Source organism: Aquarana catesbeiana, linkage group LG12 (assembly GCF_042186555.1).
Source record: "Aquarana catesbeiana isolate 2022-GZ linkage group LG12, ASM4218655v1, whole genome shotgun sequence".
NCBI classification, from domain to species: domain Eukaryota; kingdom Metazoa; phylum Chordata; class Amphibia; order Anura; family Ranidae; genus Aquarana; species Aquarana catesbeiana.
In genome coordinates, this window is record NC_133335.1 from 215,968,313 (window position 1) to 215,989,379 (window position 21,067).

A 21,067-nucleotide genomic window follows, 5' to 3' on the forward strand; every position below is an offset into this window, starting at 1 on the left:
GATTTGAATAAAGGTCGCACCAGAAGTCGGATCAGGACTTGCGGTACGACTTGTGTGCTGAGAATATTGAGGGGGGGGAACCAAGTGAAAAATATAAAAAACTTTGCGTGAGTTTCCCCTCAAGACGATACCAGACCCTTCGGTCTGGTATGAATCTTGGGGGGACCCCCACGCCATTTTTTTTTGGTGTGGGGATTCCCCTTAAGATCCATATCAGACCAAAGGGTCTGGTATCATCTTGGGGGGAACCTCACGCAAAGTTTTTTAACATTTTCACTTGGTTCCCCCCTCAAGATTCTCAGCACACAAGTCGTACCGCAAGTCCTGATCCAACTTCTGGTGTGACCTCTATTCAAATCAATGGGCTCCCATAGGGAACCATTGAATTTGAATAGAGAATGCACTTAGCTGGCGCTTCCTTCTCTTTGTTCCTTCTCCTATGTGTTACACAGAGCTGGTCATATACCTGAGGAGAGCAGCCGCAGGTGCTCCCTCGCTTCCCCTTTACCATATCTCATCCTATACAGAAGTGCGGGAGCACCTGCGGCTGCTATCCTCAGAGATATGACCGGTTCTCTGTGTAACACATAGGAGAAGGAACAAAGAGAAGTGCCAGCCAAGTGCAGTATCCCAGTTAAAAGTTTTATTGACAATGGATAAAAAACACTCACAAGAAATATAAAATTAAAAAGCTCATCTGGTGCAGAGTGTAGTGGTGTAGATTCCTCCTAGATCCGACCTGCAGGACCATTGTGAAAGGTTCCGGCTGCTGGGAGAGACTGATGGCCAGCTTGGGAGTTCTGGGAAGCCACGCTAACCAGTGTGGAACGCACACCAGAAGTGACGTCAGTGGAGGGATGGAGGACCAGATGAGAAGGCAAGGCACTAGGCTACACGCTCTGAGCATCTTGCTCCTTCTACAGGTCTCCTAGAGGGCTCCTCAAGGCTCCTGAGCCGGTCATCCAACTCTCCCAGCAGCTGGAACCTTTCACAATGGTCCTGCAGGTCGGATCCAGGAGGAATCTACACCACTACACTCTGCACCAGATGAGCTTTTTAATTTTATATTTCTTGTGAGTGTTTTTTATCCATTGCCATTAAACTTTTAACTGGGATACTGCACTTAGCTGGAGCTTTCTTCCCTTTGTTCCTTCTACAAGAAGGCAGAAAAGCACAGTAGGAAATGATCTGATGAAAAACCAGATTACAGGCCCATTAAGTAGTGAATGTTCATGAATGTGAATGTGGACAGCTCTGTAAACACAGTTCCACTGGGAGAATCATGGCCCGATCTAATCCTTGCATTTGCACAGCTAGTAAACACACAGAAAAACTGCTTCCAGAGACTCAGGGAATCCAACACTTTAAAATATATATTTTTTTTGTTTAAGGGTCTTCTGGCTTGCTTGGTGAAGTCCTTCCTGTTCTCCTTTGGCAATGACAGTGGGTGATCCCTACTGTTGCCCCGTGAGGACATGTGAGTGTAGTTTAGTGCAGGATAGGGTTGCCACCTCATCCCTTTAAAACCAAACACATATTAATTATACAGGTCCTGTGGCTGATTAAGGTGGTAATTAAATTCACTTGGTGCATTATCTGCATTCAATTATCCCAAGAACCTGTATAATTCATATGTGTTCGGGTTTAAAGGGATGAGGTGGCAACCCTAGTACAGGAGTACTGTGAGCCCAGCCTGCCGTAATGACACAGCCCCAGGGGGCGGATCTGTGACAGCCTGGACTCAGAGGAAGTGCATTGAATGACACTAACCAACATTCAACCCAGAAGACTGATGACATCTAGTGGCAGGAAAGGGTAAAGCAGTAAATATTTCAGCAAGATGCACATTTTTCATTTTTTGGGGGGGGGGGGGGCTAATGATTTTTCTTTTTTTAATTTTTAATTCACCTAAATTGTTAAAATGTTATTGCACTATGCCTGGAAGGTTGTCACGCTTTTGTTTTGCTTCATATTATTCCAGAGGGTCACTTTTGTGTGTCATCAGCAGCAGCAAGGCAAAGCAGACTGTAATCATACTGGAACACTTGTCTAAAATTAAAAGACTATTACAGCTAAACTCCAGGCAGATTTAAAAGACATTATTGCAGCAAAGCGTTCATTAATACATCATCGATGTGTATATTTTTTTAATGCGAACAGTATACAGTATTTATATAAATTTGATCTGGTATCATCCTTTTGCCATCTCCTCTACAGCAGAGCGCAGACTGGGAAAGGTAAAAAACACAAGGAGCCAATCATTTTGTTTTGCAGCGCTCATTCACTAACAAGGAGCAGACTGATTTGAGGAGGAAGCAGTGTGACAGAAAAATGACCTCTTCAGTCTTCTACTTCACTGACCATTTACAGTCTGGGGGAGGGACAAGACCTGTATGTGTTACTTAGCTGTTTTCCTGGAGGTTGGCTTTAATTTTATTAAGTTTTCTGAAATTAGCATTTTTGGAGCAGATGGTAACCATTCAAACTCATTCTTCCAGGTAAAGCAGAGGGTACTGGAAAAATGCACATCACACTGTGCGACTTCGTGTGGCCATGGGAATCCCTCACCCAAACCCAGAAGAAGAGTCTTAACCAGAGATATGAGATGGGCTGTGAGTGTAAGGTAAGAGAACGATTGTAGGGATATATGTCTGTGAAGGTTCTCGTTTATCTAGGTTATGGTATAGCTAGTAGTCACATTCAACTGGATTTGTCCTGTAATGTTGAAGAACTGAAGAAGTGGCTTGGAGAAGCTATGAAACATCTTCAATAATCCTGAAGAAGTGTCTTGGAGAAGCTACGAAATGTCTTTAACAGTACTGAAGAATTTGCTTGGAGATGCTATGAAATGTCTTCATCAATACTGAAGAAGTGACTTGGAGAAGCTTTGAAACGTCTTCAACAGTAATGAAGAAGTGACTTGGAGATGCTATGAAACATCTTCCACAGTATTGAACAAGTGGCTTGGAGAAGCTATGAAACATCTTTCCCAGTATTGAAGAAGTGACTTGGAGAAGCTATGAAACATCTTCAACAGTACCGAAGAAGTGACTTGGAGATGCTATGAAACATCTTCCACAGTACTGAAGAAGTGGCTTGGAGAAGCTATGAAACGTCAACATTACTGAAGAAGTGGCTTGGAGAAGCTATGAAGCGTCTTCAGCAGTACAGAAGAAGTGGCATGGAGATGCTATGAAACCTCTTCAACAGTACTAAAGGAAGTAGCTTGGAGATGCTATGAAACATCTTCTACAGTACAAACAAGTTGAATGTCACTACTACTAGGTTTATGGATATATGGTAAAGGAAGAGATATGTCACCACAATGTGCCCATGTCACCATTCTGTTAGGCACATGGAGATGGTCTGCATAGAGTGTACTGTCTGAATGTCACATGACACAATATTTCACTATCAGAGGTCATATTCACTATCAGAGGTCATACCCCCACTGTTTGAATAACTTAAGACCCATCTCCCTGCTCCCATTTGCCTCCAAGCTCATCGAACACCTTGTCCATGACTGTATGAGTTACTACCTCATGGACAACAAGCTTCTCGACCCCTACAATCCGGCTTCCGTCCACAACATTCCACTGAATCTGCCCTACTAAAACTCACCAATGACCTACTAACTGCTAAACCAATGGCCAGTACTCCATACTCATACTCTTAGACCTCTCTGCTGCCTTCGACACAGTTGACCACCTGCTCCTCCTCAGCAAACTACACTCCCTTGGCCTCTGTGATTCTGCTCTATTCTGGTTCTCCTCCTACCTATCTCAGCGCACTTTCAGTGTCACTTACAACTCCATCTCCTCTGCTCCTCTTCCTCTTTCTGTTGGGGTATCCCAAGGCTCCATCCTTGGGCCCCTCCTATTCTTGCTCTATACCTCTTCCCTGTTCCCATTTGAACACCTCCCATGGCTTCCAATACCACCTCTACGCCGATAACACCCAGATCTATTTCTCCACTTCTCAACTTACCCTCTCGATCTCCTGACGGATCTCAAACTTACTGAATGATATATCGGTATGAATGTCACACCACTTTCTCAAACTGAATCTTTCTAAAACTGAGCTTGTTATATTTCTGCCTTCCCGGCCCCCCCCCATGACATTATGATCAACAGCACAACCATTGGTCCCTCCACACATGCCAGGATGCTGGGTGTAATCCTTGACTCTGACCCTTCCTTAAGCCCCCACATTCAGTCACTGGCTAAATCTTCCTGCCTTAACCTCCGCAACATCTACAGAATTCCACCCTTCCTGACTAATGACACCACAAAGCAACTTATTCACTCCTTGATTATTTCCCGCCTTGACTACTGCAACTCTCTCCTTAATGGCCTACCCTTATGCAGGCTATCCCCCCTTCAGTCTATTATGAACGCTGCTGCTAGACTAATACACCTCACTAACTGATCTGTGACTGCTGCTCCTCTCTGCCAATCCCTTCACTGGCTTCCTCTACCCCACCGTATAAAATTTGAAATGCTAACCACAACATACAAGGCCATCCACAACATCTCCTCCAAATACATCCCCAACCTCATCTGCAGATTTTGCCCAAATCGTCACCTCCTGCTCTCTAACTCCCTTGTTACTTCCTCCCATGCTCGCCTTCAGGACTTCTCCAGAGCATCTCCCATCCTATGGAACTCCCTGCCCCTACCCTGTCCACCTTTAGGAGATCCCTGAAAACTCACTTATTCAGGGAAGCCTATCCCACACCCACCTTACAGCTGTCACCGAGCCACCCCCATCAAATCATTCCCTGCATCTATTACCTTTTGTACCACCACCCCCTCCCATTAGAATGTAAGCTGTACGAGCAGGGCCCTCCTGTCCCTTGAACTGTGCTGTCCCCCCTCTACATTGTAAAGCACTACGTAAACTATTGGCGCTATATAAATTGTGTATAATATAATAATAATAATATTTACCATATGGACAATCAGGCTAAACTGTAGAGCAGGGTTTCTTAACCAGGTTTCTATGGAACCCTAGGGTTTCTCCAGATGTTGTTTTGGGTTCCTTGAGCAATGAGCAATAACTGTCACTCAGGTAAGTTCCCCCTGACCCCATTGATCTTTTTAGCTATCTGTAAGGATGTAATTCTCCAATATCCAAGTGTAAGGACCATTCTTCCCAATGACCATCCCATTAATGTACCATGAGTTACAGATATAGTAATTTTTAGCTGGGGTTCCTTGAGACCGGGAAGTTATTTCAAGGGTTCCTCCATGTTGAACAGGTTGAGAAAGGCTGCTGTAGACATTCAAATAATTGATCTTAAAATGCAGTACAGGAGCTTTAAAGAAAGTCCTCACTGACCTCTGTAGCTGCATGTACTGTGGAACAATTCATGCTCAAATTCACAGCAGAAGCCCTCAATTCCTGATCTAAGCCAGCTCAGATGACCAAACACCCATCTGCTCTTGTCCTGCTCCCACTCTTCTTTCCATCAGTGATTTAGCAGCTCGGATCACCCTGCTCCCCCTCCCAGCAGTGATTCAGCAGCTCAGATCACCTTGCCCCCCCCCCCTTCCTCCCAGCTGTTACTAAGAAGCTCAGAACACCCTGCTCTCCTCCTAGTAGCTGGGATCATGCTGCTCCTCCCTTACTCCAGCTCCCCGCAGTGACAAAGCAAGTCAGCCGGCAATGCTTCCCCCTCCTAGCAGTAATTCATCAGCTCAGCTCACGCTGGTCCACCCTCATTCCAGCTCCCCCCTTCCAGCAGTGATACAGCAGCTCAGCTGGCAATGCTTCCCCCTCCCCGCAATCACTAAAGACCTCAGCTCACCCTGATTCTCCCTCCCAGCTGTGATTCCTAGGCTGGAATGGCAGCAGGGGGCTGGGCTAAAAATAGAAAAGGAAAAACAAAAACACTCCAGCCTTACTGCCTGTTGAGCAGTGGCAAACAAACCACCCAACCCCCCCCCCCCCCAGCCCCAAGCCCACCCTTTTTTGAAGCCAATTAGAGCCTCAGGCTCTAATTATGTGCTTAAAAAAAAAAAAACAATTGGAATCAATGCGTCCGGCACCGTGGATGTAGATTAGGGGCCGGGCGCATGGATCAGGGGGGCCCTAATGGAGCGCCTGCCTCTACTGCTGAGGGATGGAGTGTTAAAGTAGAAACAAACTCCCTTTTGGGGTGTAGTTATAAAAACAATTTGCATAGCAAGTGCATGTGCATTTGGCCACTAGATGGCGCCAGCTATCATAGAAAATGCTTATGATACTTAGTGCCATCTAGTGGCCAAATGTGGTATTTTCTGTTTTAAAACATTTGCCTGGCACAGGAAATAGCCTAAGAACATTCATTTTTGCCATAGAAGAGAGAAGGAATGAGGAATGAAGAGAAGGAATGTACATGCACTTTCACTAGGATTTTTTTTTTTTTTTTTTACAAATAGGGGTGCTAGGGTTTGAACTGCAGTGGGTGTGATGTTCTCCCTCAACCCAGTCTGTGATGATTTGAGGACCTTGCTTTGTGCACTGGTGCGCAGTCATGTTGGAACAGGAAGGGGCCATCCCCAAACTGTTCCCACAAAATTGGGAACATGAAATTGTCCAAAATGTCTTGGTATGCTGACGCCTTAAGAGTTCCCTTCCCTGGAACTAAGGGGCCAAGCCCAACCCCTGAAAAACAACCCCACATCATAATCCCCCCTCCACCAAATGATTTGGACCGGTGCACAAAGCAAGGTCCATAAAGACATGGATGAGCGAGTTTAGGGTGGAGGAACTTGACTGGCCTGCACAGAGTCCTGACCTCAACCCGATAGAACACCTTTGGGAAAATCAGTGCCTGACCTCACAAATGCACTTCTGTAAGAATGGTCAAAGATTCCCATAGACACACTCCTAAACCTAAGCCCTCCCAGAAGAGTTGAAGCTGTTATAGCTGCAAAGGGTGGGCCAACTCAATATTGAACCCTACAGACTAAGACTGGGATGACAGGCGTCCCAATACTTATGGTAATATAGTGTATGTGGTGACCTAAAAAGTCAGAACCTCCTCTACACTGGACAATCCCTTGCAGCAAAGCTCCAACATAAGTTTTTTTTTTCTGTATCTCTCGGACCACCCACCAACCACATTGAATTTACAAAATCAAATTTTGTTGGTCGTATTTTCCGCTTGACTCGTTCACTTTGCTCACTCTAATCCTCTTTGATCCGAGGCTTTGGTTCTGTATCAAAGAAAGCATTTCTCTTGTTTTAAGCTTTTTTTTTTTTAACACTGAAGCAGAGTTTTCACTTTCAAAGCAGTTCCTTCGTGAACGTTTGATGTTGAGCTTCTTACCATATGCGGGCCTTTGGACTGAGAACAAAATGTTCCAATTTTGTCTCGTCTGACCGCAAAAACCTTTTTTGTCACATGCTTTTAATATCAGCTAAGTGGTTTATTGCAAACCCTGAGCGTAATCCGAGACCTGAGCTCACAATAATGGCTTCCTTCTTACCGGCCGCACTATAGGAGAGCTCTGTGTGATTTTTTTTTTTATCGGGGAGTGTGTTGACTCATGGACATCTGACCCCATACAGGAAGCTGATCTATACCATTTACTGTGGTAAACAATGCAATCTTCTAAAAATATAATGGAAAAAATCCCTCATGGGGTTTTTTAGCGGCCAAGAAATTATTCAAAAGTCATTAATTAAAATTCTTTATTATCTCAAAAAGCAATTTGACAGTTACATGGGAGTTGTAAAAAATTAGGAGTTGTAAAAAATGTAAGCTCAGGCATTCACATGAAAATGACAAAACCATCGTTCAAGATGGAACTACATATTTGTATGAAATCTTAAAAAAAATTGCATTTTACTGCAAAAAAATTATCTTCCACATAAAACCCCTACGTGTTTCGACCCTTCTAATTGTGGTCTTCTTCAAGGCATGATTGTTTTTCATATATGAGAGAGAAGGAAATATTTTACATTTTAATAACCATTTGATTTGTTTGCCCATATATCTAATCACACAAAGAGATGTATATTTACCGCAATCTTCCAAAAATAATGTAGTAGCTGGAGGATTTACCTTGTATGTTTCCTACAATTTCTATGGGCTGGGCTCAACTCTTTTCCTTAACAATCGGGCTAAACTAACAGTCGGAAAGAAATTATGCTTATTATACAGGATTTATATATTATAGCGCCAACAGTTTGCACAGCGCTTAAAGGGGTTGTAAAGGTAATTAAAAAAAAAAAATAAAAAAATAACAAACATGTTATACTTACCTCCACTGTGCAGCTCGTTTTGGTCTTCTGGGGTCCCTCGGAGGCTGTCTCAGCTCCTCCCCGCAAGAACTAAACACCTCCATGCGAGCGAGCTCTCATGGTGTTTAGTTCCTGCGGGCATGCTCCCGTGATACCCGCCGACTGTATCACTCGGCCCCGCCCCTCGGCGCGCCACGTCAATGGATGTGATTGACAGCAGCGCAAGCCAATGGCTGCGCTGCTTTCAATCCATCCACTCTAGCCAATCAACGGCCAGGCTGAGCGGCGAAGAGGAAATCGGGGGCGAGCGCAGCAGGTGAACAAGCTCAGGCAGGTAAAATGGCGGGGCTGGGGGGGACCGGTATTGTCAGATGTTTTTTCACCTTAATGCATAGGATGCATTAAGGTGAAAAAACGTGAACCTTTACAATCTCTTTAACGGCCCCAATCACACCTGGCTGCGATTCTGCCTGTGATCCCAAATCACACTGCAATCTTGGCAAAATGCACCACGTGTTCGGGTGCCAATCATTTTCAATGTCCCCTAAACGCGGTGTGGTTCTGCCACGATAAATCACGCTGCAATGGTGGCAAACCGCATTACACAAAGCTTGTCACAATAAAAAAAACAGGAGCTTCTTTTGGGCAACAAGCAAAATGTATTCAAATGTACTAACCACTTAATATTTTAAAAGACAAAAGTGCTTATCATAGTTACATAGTTAGTAAGGTTGAATAAAGACACCAGTCCATCCATTTCAACCTGAGTGAGTGTGGGTGCGTGTCTACAATTGTCCCTATACCTGTACATTGTGTATCATTAAGATGCTCTATTATATATTATTTATTTAACCACTGCAATACCAGGCACTTAGACACCTTCCCGCCCATGCCAATTTTCACCTTTCAGTGCTGTCGCAATTTGAATGACAATTGCGCGGTCATGCTACACTGTACCCAAACAAATTTTTTATCATTTTGTTCCCACAAATAGAGCTTTCTTTTGGTGGTATTTGATCACCTCTGCGGTTTTTATTTTTTGCGCAACAAATAAAAAAAGAAACGAAAATTTCGAAAAAAAACAAGTTTTTCTTTGTTTATGTTAAAATTTTTTGTAAATAAGTACGCTTTCTCCTTCAATGATGGGCACTGATATGGCTGCACTGATGGGCACTGATACGGCGGCACTGATGGGCACCGATGAGGTGGCACCAATGAGGTGGCACTGATGAGGTGGCACTAACGGGCACTGATAGGCGGCACTGATAGGTGGCACTGGTATGCGGCACTGATGGGCACTCATAGGTGGCACCGATGGGGACTCATAGGCGGCACTGATGTAGGTGGCATTGATTGGTACATATGGGTGGCACTGATGGGTACATATGGGTGGCACTGATGGGTACTTATGGGTGGCACTGATGTGTGGCACTGATGGACACTGATAAGTGGGCACTGATGGGCACAGATGGGCACTGACAGGTGGCACCGATGGGCAATGACAGGTGGCACTGATAAAACATTGCTGGGCAGATCTGGGCATTGCTGGGCAGATCAGTGACATAATGGTGCCAATCAGTGCCCATTTGTGGGCACTGATTGGCACAGATTGGGCACATGTGGATGGCCATGGGGTACATACCTGGCCATCCACGTTGCCCCTTCCCTGGTGGTGCTAGTGGCATCCCTGGTGGTCCAGTGTGGTGATCTGAGGGGGGGCTGCGCTGATAAACAATCAGCGCAGACCTCCCCTGCCAGGAGAGCCGCCGATCGGCTCTCCTCTATTCGCGTCTGTCAGACGCGAGTGAGGAAGAGCCGATCAACGGCTCTTCCCATTGACAGCGTGATCAGCCGTGATTGGACATGGCTGATCATGTGGTAAAGAGCCTCCGCCGGAGGCTCTTTACCAAGATCGGTGTAGCGGTGTGTCAGGCTGACACACCGCTCCACCGATCGCCGCGATGCGCGCCCCCGGGGGCGCGCGGCGGCATGTTATCCTGCTGGACGTCATATGACGTCCAGTCAGGATAACAGAACCACTTCCCGGACGTCAATCCGCTATAGGGCGGGCGGGAAGTGGTTAAGGAACCCATATAGCACCGTCAATTTACGCAGTGCTCTACACATACATCTCACACTCACATTGGTCCCTACCCTCAAGGAGCCCACAATCCAAGGTCCCCAACTCACATATCACTTATCAGTATGAGCCGGTCCTGGGAATTAGACGGGTTGTTTCCTGTCAACGAGATGCGTGATGATGTCACAAGCGTTAGCTCTGACCTACGTGTTTCGTCACATCTGATGTCATCAGGGGCAAGAAAGCTGCGCTCAGGCATCACACTTTGTAACTGTTATTAGGAATGCACTGATAACGGTATCAGTGCTGATATCAAGCATTTGCATGAGTATCAGTACTCGCCCAAATGCTGCCGATACCGAAACCAATACTTTGCAGTGTGATTTGCGTCAGTACAAAATAAAAGGGCACAAATCTAGGTGGTGGACCTAGATCTATGAAGGAATCATCATATGGGAGGTTGAATAGACACAGCTCAAGGAACTTCCAGCAATCTCTTGAGGAACCCTGGTTGAAAAACTAAAAACTATGGTCATTGACAGGGGCGTACGTACAATTGCGACCTGGCCCCATGCTCTAGGGGGCCCCTGCAGCCCTCTGTATACCTAGATAGGAGGGGTGGCAGGGGCAGCATATAGAGGAACCGATCCTCTCCATTTTTCTCCTGCAGCCTTTTAGCCGCTACAGGAGGTAAATTGAAGAGATTGGTTCCCCTACATGCTACCCCGCAGCCCCTACTGTCCACCTCCTGCTGTAATCGGGCCTCTGTGTACTACCCTGACCCCCCCATCCTCCACAGCACTTCCGGGTTTCCCCTCCCCTATCCTGCTGGCTGCTTCGGGGGATGCTTACAGGATGGAGAGCGGGGGAACGATGCATGTAAATGTGTCATTTACTTGCCCCTTTCTTGTCCTTATGAATAGTGTCAGTGATCCATACCGACATTCATATCTGAGGCATAGCAAACTGTGTTTACTATGCTTCAGTTTGTGAAAGAGCGGGGAGCTCTGTACAGAGTTATTCCTGTCCATTATGTGCAGCTGAGGCTGCAAAGAGGTCTGTGTGCTCAATCTCCTTTCCCTGTCTCAAAGGTGAAAAATCAGACGTCTGTTTAGACCCCTGATGTCTCACCAAAGCCCCCAATCGGGCTCCTAAAGAAATTGTAAAAAATAATAAAAAATAAAATAAAATAAAATGGTAACAAATAATAACAAATAAAATAACAGTAATGAAAAAAAAACTACCGACACCAGTGGTGGAACTACCAGGGTCACAAAGGTCTCACTTGCGACCAGGACAGGGGTCAGGGGGGCCCTTTATGGTTTTTGAAGGTTCTAGTTACGCCTCTGGTCACTGCAATATAATAGATAATTTGATGCAATTTGTGAATTTTTGCAACACTTTCACACATAATTTTCCAGTTTGTGCCAACGATGATGTATCCGGCTTAAAAACCTGCTGGGATTATTCTGCTAGTGAACAATTGCATTATATGTGTCATTTTTTTAACTGTCCTGTGCTGCTTGTACCCCTGCAGATCTCACGCTGCCCTTCCATCCCCTGCTACGTCAGCGCCCAAGACGAATGCCTCTGGACAGATTGGATGACGGAGAAGAGCATACACGGGCGGCAGGCCAAGCACTATGCCTGCATCAAGCGCAGCGACGGATCGTGCTCTTGGTACCGGGGGACCGCCCCCCCGAAGCAGGAGTTCCTCGACATAGAGGACCCCTAACTCCCGTCTCTCTCAAGTCCCAGCCGCCAGTTCTGAGAAGCCAGCGCCCGAGGAGGAGAGGGAGGCGGCTTTTTTTCCTTTTTCGACCCAGGTTAATATCGGTTTCCTGCAAGTCACGTGACTGAAGCTGGACTGCCAAACTGTCATGGGACGCGGGGTTTAACCCCTTCATTGCTGAAGAGATCGCAGCACTGAAAGGATTAAATGGAGGTGGAAGGTGGATGGACTCTTTCCGCCCACCTTACTTCTTAGACTTCCTTTCATCACCTTTCCCCCTATCACAGCGCACAAGGCCATATTGAGAATTCCCGAATTCTGTGTAGCTGGTCTACAGCCCCTTCCCTCCCCTACTTAACCCCCCACCCACCCCTTCCTTTTTTTTCCCCCACCATGCTTCTATCTCTAAGCCGCCAAGCGAGGTCTAAGCTGTGAGTCACAGGCTCAGTTATTACCCAGAATTCTCTTAACATAATGACAATTTCCTCACATGCGAAAGGCATTGTCTCACCCTTTGCAACCAATCGGATTGGGCAACTGGACCTGACCTGTCTTTTTTGCATATACATATAGGGTAGAGTTATGCAAAATTCACAGCGTTCACAAAGCAATCACGAATATACCCTGTAAAGTAAAGCAAACATTTAAGCCGGCCACCCAGTAACTCCTTTAATTGTTCTTTATTGGCTACCTCAGGTAAAACAAGATCAAACCTAACACGTTTCGGCCGAAACCCGCATTAGCATTGATCTTGTTTTACATGATGTAACCAATAAAGAACATTTATATAAGTTACCAGGTGGCCGGCTTCAATTCTTGCTTTGAATTTTGTTATGCTGCTTAGCAGATTGAGAGAGGAGCGCTCTTATATATGCTACAAAACTGCATTGTGCAATTGCTTCTTTAACGGCTTGCCTCAGGCACTTCGATGTACCCATATGTCACAATGAACTTCAGGATTTAGAGGCACACTTGCGCATGTCCTCTGCTAATCTGTGCTGGGATTAGCCACAGCACAGATTTTTCAGCAGGTTACAGCCAATGATTTTGGCTGCATACCTGATCGGCTGTGGCCAATCACAGCGTAGAGATCTGCGTGTTTGTAAACACACAGATCCTGGCTGTTTTTTTCCTGATTTCAGTTACCGTTCAGAACTTAAAGTGGATGCAAACCCTCACATATACCCAGCATAGTGAACAGCCTCAGATGATACACAGAGATGAAACAAATCTCCCTACATAAGTTTTACATGTATATCTGCTGTCTTCAGCTTTATATACTGTTTAGAAAGTGCACATTGTGTTAGAATTTTCTCTTCCTGTTCCAGCAGGGGGAGGGGAGTCTTGTCATACACTGTAAGACAGCTGATTGGAGGAAAGGCACACACCCCGCTCTCCTCATAGGCTAAGACTTGCAGAGCTGTGCTGTGAATTGGCCAGTTGTCTGCTAATCTATTTATAGCACCCGCCCTGACACAAATTTCAGGCTGGTTTTATCACATGTGTCAGAGAACTTGTTAGAAGTTATCAGGATGATAACAGAAGAACGGAGCTGGAGAAAGCCACGGGATTTAGTGCTTTGAAGAGAGATAAGAAAACACTACAGATATATGTGCCCAGCTCAAATTTCATGAATGGGGTTTATATCCACTTTAAAGCAAGGAACTTAAGCCAAGTAATAGCAGCACACATACACTTGTTAGGCACACAGTTAACACCTTGATTACCCTCCTGATCACTCCTGTCACCCAGCCAGTGTCATTAGTACAGTGTAGAGTATTATCACTGATCACCGTGTTAGCGTCACTAGGGACGTCAGTGTCAGCGAGTTAGCGCCCCTCCCAGCTAGTGTCAGTTAGCGCCAGATTGTCTGCCACACTATCACACGCACTATAAGTGGCTGATTACCGTCATTACTAGTGTCTGTATGGATCAGTATATCTTAATCACAATCAGAACTAAACTAGTGTCCCCAAAAACGCAGTTTGGTTTTTACCAAAGACATGTAGCAGAATTTTGGACTAAATTGATGAAGAAATTTGATTTTATTGGTTATGTTTTAAAACACAAAGTAGAAAAGTTTTTTTTTTCAAATTTTTCAGTATTTTTTCATATATATAATAAAAATTAAAAAATCCCAGTGGTGATCAAATACCACCACAAGAAAGCACTATTTGTGTAAAAAAAAATGATATAAATTTCCTTTGCATACAGTGTTGCATGACCGTGCAATCGCCAGTTATGTAGCGCAGTGCTGACTAGCAAAAAAATGCCCTTGTCATGAAGAGGGTAAAACCTTCCGGAGATCGGGTGGTTAATATGAGAAAGTTGAAACAAAGTATGACAATTACAAAGGAAACCTTCTACCTAGAGAATATTAGTGGTGCGGTCTGGCTCCTGCTCACAGCCACACGTGGCCACTACTGCTGGGGTCAGGCAGGGTAGAGTTGTCCACATACCTCTCCCGCACAGCCTCCCTCCACCGACATTAATTGCAAGGTATGCTGTCGGCTTCCTCTCGCATTTCGTGGATGTTCCCCTTCCTCAACCCGGAAAAAGATTAGATTAAATGATCTTAAAAACCATATGTCTAGACTGGATGTCTATCTAGTTAAACCCCACAAAGGCTGCATCTCGTTTTAAAGACCTGGGGATAAACTCTGGTGACAATACCTGCCACCATAATTTTTTGGTAGGGTGGATAAATTTGAAAAACAAGGCTATGGCTTATTCACTGTGTCCTTACTAGCTTTTAGAAACTGAGGAGCCATTTTTGCTGAGTGTTTCCCAGAGGACCACACTAGGAGTTACCCTACTTGGTTGTGTAGGTTGGGCACACAGGTGCAGGAACAGTCACTCTCGATGTTTATGTGAGCCCAATCCTAGGTGCACTTAACTTGGTCCACCATCAGGATGGTGAAGTAAAAATGTATAGGTGAAGAAAACTCAGAGTTCTGGTTTTTCAAATGCGCCTGTGAAAGGATAGTTGAACTTTTTAAGGTAGACCGCGAGGGAAGGACTATCCCAACCAATATAGTTGTGATGAAGAAACATTTTTTGATAACACCAGCTGGTTAGAGATTAGACTTGTGATCCACCTTGTAAAGTTCAACCATCCTTTCAAGGGCACCTCTGTGAGACCAGATCTTCAAGTGAACCTAAGACTGGGCTGACCCAACCATGGAGAGTGACTGTTCCTGCACCTGCATGGGCATGTTCTCAATAAACACTCACCACAGATTGCTTCTCCCATTACATTATGGTTACTCCAAACCTCATCCAATCTAAGATACCATCTTTGTACTTCCATTTTTTAACCTTGGGATCTCATGGTTGATACCTTAATAAATACCACACTAAAATTGATTTCCTGCCTATCCTCCTTTCTTTCTTTTGGTGTGGCCACCACAGAGAACCCGCAGTTTCCTACTCTGAGAACCACAAAACTAGTTTTCTAATTACCCTGCATTGTTGCTATGGGCACAGGTGAGCCCAGTCCTAGGTGCACTTGAAGGACATCAGGATGGTGAAGTAACAAATGTACAGTTGAATAAAACTCAAAGGCACCTGTGAAAGGATGGTTGAACTTTTTAAGGTGGACTCCAGGGAAGGACTATCACGACCAATATAGTTGTGACAAAGAAACATTTGTTGATAATGCCAGTTGGTTATAGATTAGACTTGCGATCCACCTTGTAAAGTACATCCATTCTTTCAAGGGCACCTTTGTGAAACCAGAATTTTTTTTTTTTACATACACCATCCTGATGTTCTGCAAGTGGACCTAAGTCTGGACTCACAAAACCATTGAGAATGACTGTTCCTGCATCTGCGTAGTCTTCTACCTGTACATTATGGTTACTCACAACCTCATCTGATGTAAGATACCATCTTTCTACTTCCAAATTTGAACCTTATAATCTCATGTTTGATACTTTAATGAATGCCACACTATAATAGCTTTCTTGCCTATCCTCTTTCCTTTTTTTCATGTGGCCACCACAGAGAACCGGCCATTTTCTACACTGGGAACCACAAAACTAGTTTTCCAATTACCCTACATGGTTGCTATGGGCAAGACAGTCGCATCAATACCCAATACCTGTCCTTAGAATGTCAACTGTTACATTCCCATTGGTTGCTACAGGCAAGACACCTTCCTTTCCTTTGAATTTCATAAACTCAACCCAACTCGACATGAGCCTGGTGTACTGCATAGTCTTTTTTTTTTTTTTTTTTTTTTTTATATTTACCCATGAGTGCTACCGAAGGCCTTTCTCATATTTATGTCATATGATTTGAGATCTTCCCGTTTTTTAGGTTTTCTGGTCCTTGTGTTAAAGCCAACCCCCACCTTGTGCAAACAAGTATACTGTAATTCACAGTAATGCTACTTGTAGAGATTCTTGCTTGGTAAATATAAAACGGAATGTGTATTTTATTATTATTATTATAATTATTATTATTTTCCGCTGCCAGTATTAATTTAAAGCTTTTGTTCTCTTTGTGTTTTTTGCTGATTATGAAGTCTGAGACTTGGGGAGAGAGAAGGGGAAGGTTGCATGTTCTGTGCTTTGCACTCATTCTGACGCTCGATGACAAATTCTGTATGTGAAAGTTTCATAGGTGCCATTAAACAGTATTATCTGCCAATACCAGTCTGGACTGTTTTTGTGTGTGTTTGTTTGACCAGCATGAAGCAGAACTAAGGGGAAGAGGCCAAACTATCTCATAAAATATGTATATGTGTACCGTGTCACCTACCAAAGGATTTCTCTTCAGCCAGCCCAACAGGGTATCCAGGTACCCACTAATGGGTAGCACAGCCAGGTCCCCCACTTTGCTTTTCTACACTGCTGTTAGGGCTAGTTTACACTAGTGTTGCTTTCTGAGAAGTGATCTGCGTTCAGATCGCTCTTCAAAGAGCATTTGATGGGCAGCGAGGAAGCGTTGTATCGCCTCTTTACTGCTTACTTTAACTCCTTGAACCCTACACTAGCATGGTGCAACCACTTGTATTGCACCCAGTTGCAGGGCGCCCCATTCAGTTGAATGAGGCGTGTTCAGCGGGTGGTACCCTAACAGTGGGCATCATTTTTGCTGCTCTATCTATCTATCTATCTATCTATCTATCTATCTATCTATCTATCTATCTATCTATCTATCTATCTATCTATCTATCTATCTATCTATCTATCTATCTATCTATATCCATCTCTATCTATCTATGTGTCTGTCTATCTATCCATCTCTGAATAGAGATAGATAGATAGATAGATAGATAGATAGATAGATAGATAGATAGATAGATAGATAGATAGATAGATAGATAGATAGATAGATAGATAGATAGATAGATAGATAGATACAGATGAATGGAAAGACAGAGAGAGAAAAATACAGTGCCTTGAAAAAGTATTCATACCCCTTGAAATTTTCCACATTTTGTCATGTTACAACCAAAAACGTAAATGTATTTTATTGGGATTTTATGTGATAGACCAACACAAAGTGGCACATAATTGTGAAGTGGGAGAAAAATGATAAATGATTTTCAAATTTTTTTACAAATAAATATGTGCAAGGTGGGGTACATTTGTATTCAGCCCCCCTGAGTCAATACTTTGTAGAACCGCCTTTCACTGCAATTACAGCTGCAAGTTTTTTTGGGTATGTCTCTACCAGCTTTGCACATCTAGATTCTTCTTTGCAAAATAGCTCAAGCTCTGTCAGATTGGATGGAGAGCGTCTGTGAACATCAATTTTCAAGTCTTGCCACAGATTCTCAATTGGATTTAGGTCTGGACTTTGAGTGGGCCATTCTAACACATGAATAGGCTTTGATCTAAACCATTCCATTGTAGCTCTGGCTGTATGTTTAGGGTCGTTGTCCTGCTGGAAGGTGAACCTCTGCCCCAGTCTCAAGTCTTTTGCAGACTCTAACAGGTTTTCTTCTATTGTAGCTCTGATTTTTGTCCTGCTGGAAGGTGAACCTTTGCCCCAGTCGCATGTCTTTTTCAGGTTCTCTTCCAAGATTGCCCTGTATTTGGCTCCATCCATCTTCCCATCAACCCTGCCCCTGCTGAAGAAAAGCATTCCCATAACATGATGCTGCCACCACCATGTTTCACAGTGGGGATGGTGTGTTCAGGGTGATGTGCAGTGTTAGTTTTCCATCACACATAGCGTTTTGCTTTTAGGCCAAAAAGTTCAATTTTGGTCTCATCTGACCAGAGCACCTTCTTCCATATGTTTGCTGTGTCCCCCACATGGCTTCTCGTGAACTGCAAATGGGACTTCTTATGGCTTTCTTTCAACAATGGCTTTCTTCTTGCCACTCTTCCATAAAGGCCAGATTTGTGGAGAGCACGACTAATAGTTGTCCTGTGGACAGATTCTCACACCTGAGCTGTGGATCGCTGAAGCGCCTCCAGAGTTACCATGGGCCTCTTGGCTGCTTCTCCGATGAATGCTCTCCTTGCCCAGCCTGTCAGTTTAGGTGGACGGCCATATCTTGGTAGGTTTGCGGTTGTGCCATACTCTTTCCATTTTCGGATGATGGATTGAACAGTGCTCTGTGAGATGTTCAAAGCTTGGGATATTTTTTTATAACCTAACCCTGCTTTAAACTTCTCCACAACTTTATCCCTGACCTGTCTGGTGTGTTCCTTGGCCTTCATGATGCTGTTTGTTCATGAAGGTTCTTTAACAAACCTCTGAGGGCTTCACAGAACAGTTGTATTTATACTGAGATTAAATTACACACAGGTGGACTCTATTTACTAATTAGGTGACTTCTGAAGGCAATTGGTTCCACTAGATTTTAGTTAGGGGTATCAGAGTAAAGGGGGATGAATACAAATGCACGCCACACTTTTCACATATTTATTTGTAAAAAAAATTTGAAAACCATTTATCATTTTCCTTCCACTTCACAATTATGTGCCACTTTGTGTTGGTCTATCACATAACATCCCAATAAAATACATTTACGTTTTTGGTTGTAACATGACAAAATGTGAAACATTTCAAGGGGTATGAATACTTTTTTAAGGCACTGTAGATGGTTATATTTCTCTCTCTCTCTATCCATCTGTATCGATTGATAGTTCGAACGGTAGATCGATCAATCAATAGATATAGACAGATAGAGATAGATAGATACAGTTGAATAGATAGATAGATAGATAGATAGATAGATAGATAGATAGATAGATAGATAGATAGATAGATAGATAGATAGATAGATAGATAGATACAGATGGATATAGAGAGAGAAAGATATCTATCTATCTATCTATCTATCTATCTATCTATCCTCATTCAGCGGTGTTCGTCCCTCTACAGAACAGCGGTGAAGGGTAGCTCTGTCAGGGATTGGCTGTCACGGTTTCTCTTTGGTGAACAGATGGAGAGTGAAGAGCCGGTTGGGGCTGTTCAGGTATTTTCAGATCTGGTCCTCATTTCCATAATGAAATGTCAGGCTGTGTACATGCATTATTCATGGCTCCTTGCTGTTGCGTGGGAATTCTTGACAAACACGGAACACTGATATTAGAAGTAAATTCGGAACATTTATGCTGGAAATGTTTTATGTTCTGTGCAGAATACTCCAGATAGTGAAAATTTGGAGAGCTTTAGTAAGAGGACAAATTGTGCAATTTCCATACAATCTTTCTGCAGCGTTACCCCCGTAAGGGCTGCTGAGAATTGTGGTTTGCCTATCACCCTGCCCTGCCCTGCATTCACTCTCAGGCACTCCGAGACATAAAGTAGTCAGTGAACTTTATTCAATTTAACACTTGGTTCCCCAGGAACAGCTAGCACTAATTGTTGGTTAGGCCTGACACTGACTCAGCCAGGCCTCAACAAATGCCCTTTGCAGGCTGGGACCGCGGGCCCCAATGGTGTAGCAGAAAAGTCCTTGTGCTAGCTGCCCTAACTATGGCTACTGATCCCAGTTAGTCCTCTTCAGGCTCTGCCAGCCCTGGCTGCAGCTGCCTCTATCCACGGCCCTTTCCACCACAGTCCACACTCCTGTACCCATCTCAGACTGCAAGCTCACAGTCCTCCCAGGCGTGCCTCACTCACCAGACCTCCCGACTGTGCCTCACTCACCAGACCTCCCGACTGTGCCTCACTCACCAGACCTCTCGACTGTGCCTCACTCACCAGACCTCCCGACTGTGCCTCACTCACCAGACCTCCCGACTGTGCCTCACTCACCAGACCTCCCGACTGTGCCTCACTCACCAGCCCTCCTGGCTGCGACCAGTTGTCCTCCCTGGAGTCTCTTAGCAGTGCTCTCTCCCGCTGTCCTCTCTTTGCTCTCTATCTTGTGCCCCCGGTCCAGGACCTGTTCACGTGGTCCTGAAAGTGGTCCCGACTGCACCTGAGTCCAGGCCCAAAGTCACCCCCCCAGACTGGGGAATTCCCTCAAAGGCCCAGACAGCTTCTGCAACCTCTCACCTGACAACAACCCCCCAGCTGGGCTGACCCTGGGCATTTAAGGAGGCCTGCCCCCTGCCATTCCAGATTGGGGATTGACTCCTCAAACACCCCAGGTGGCTCCACCTCCCATACCTCTCTTTCTAGAAAGCACTAGAAGCCTCTGGAAAGAAATGGGAGGTCCTGATGACACCACCTGTAAGTCACCCAGCCCTACCCTAAGTCACTCCCAGCCTAGAATGGAGACAAACAGGCCTGGCTGAATTTACCTATCCTCTCTAGCACACTACTAGAGGGTGCTACATTTCCATGATTGTCATCCCAATTGGCATGAATGGGCCTGCCTGCCTGCGGATGCACGAAACACTTTTGCATCCTGTTTGGGCAAACGTGCCCCTTTCAGGGGGTGTACGCTTGACCACTTGCTAATTTTACTGCTGGACAGCAGCTTGCGCAGGCACCATTTTCGACTGCTGTGTCCGGTGGACACAGCTTAGTATCAGGGTGATGTGAGTGGCCCAGATACTACGTGAACGCTCTGCAATTACATGACACCTAGTAAACAACAGTCATAA

At 44.7% G+C, this 21,067-nt stretch overlaps 1 protein-coding gene across 1 annotated transcript in view; it reads left to right on the plus strand.

The window, feature by feature from the left end:
• TIMP2 (TIMP metallopeptidase inhibitor 2) overlaps positions 1 to 16,697 on the plus strand; it is an 82,030-nt gene extending 65,333 nt beyond the window's left edge. Inside the window, exons 4-5 of the mRNA XM_073606684.1 lie at positions 2,499 to 2,623; positions 11,850 to 16,697. Of these exons, the coding sequence (XP_073462785.1) occupies positions 2,499 to 2,623; positions 11,850 to 12,047 (323 nt within the window). The 3' untranslated portion in view covers positions 12,048 to 16,697. The remainder of the gene's footprint in view (positions 1 to 2,498; positions 2,624 to 11,849) is intronic.
• The last annotated feature ends 4,370 nt before the right edge of the window (positions 16,698 to 21,067 follow it).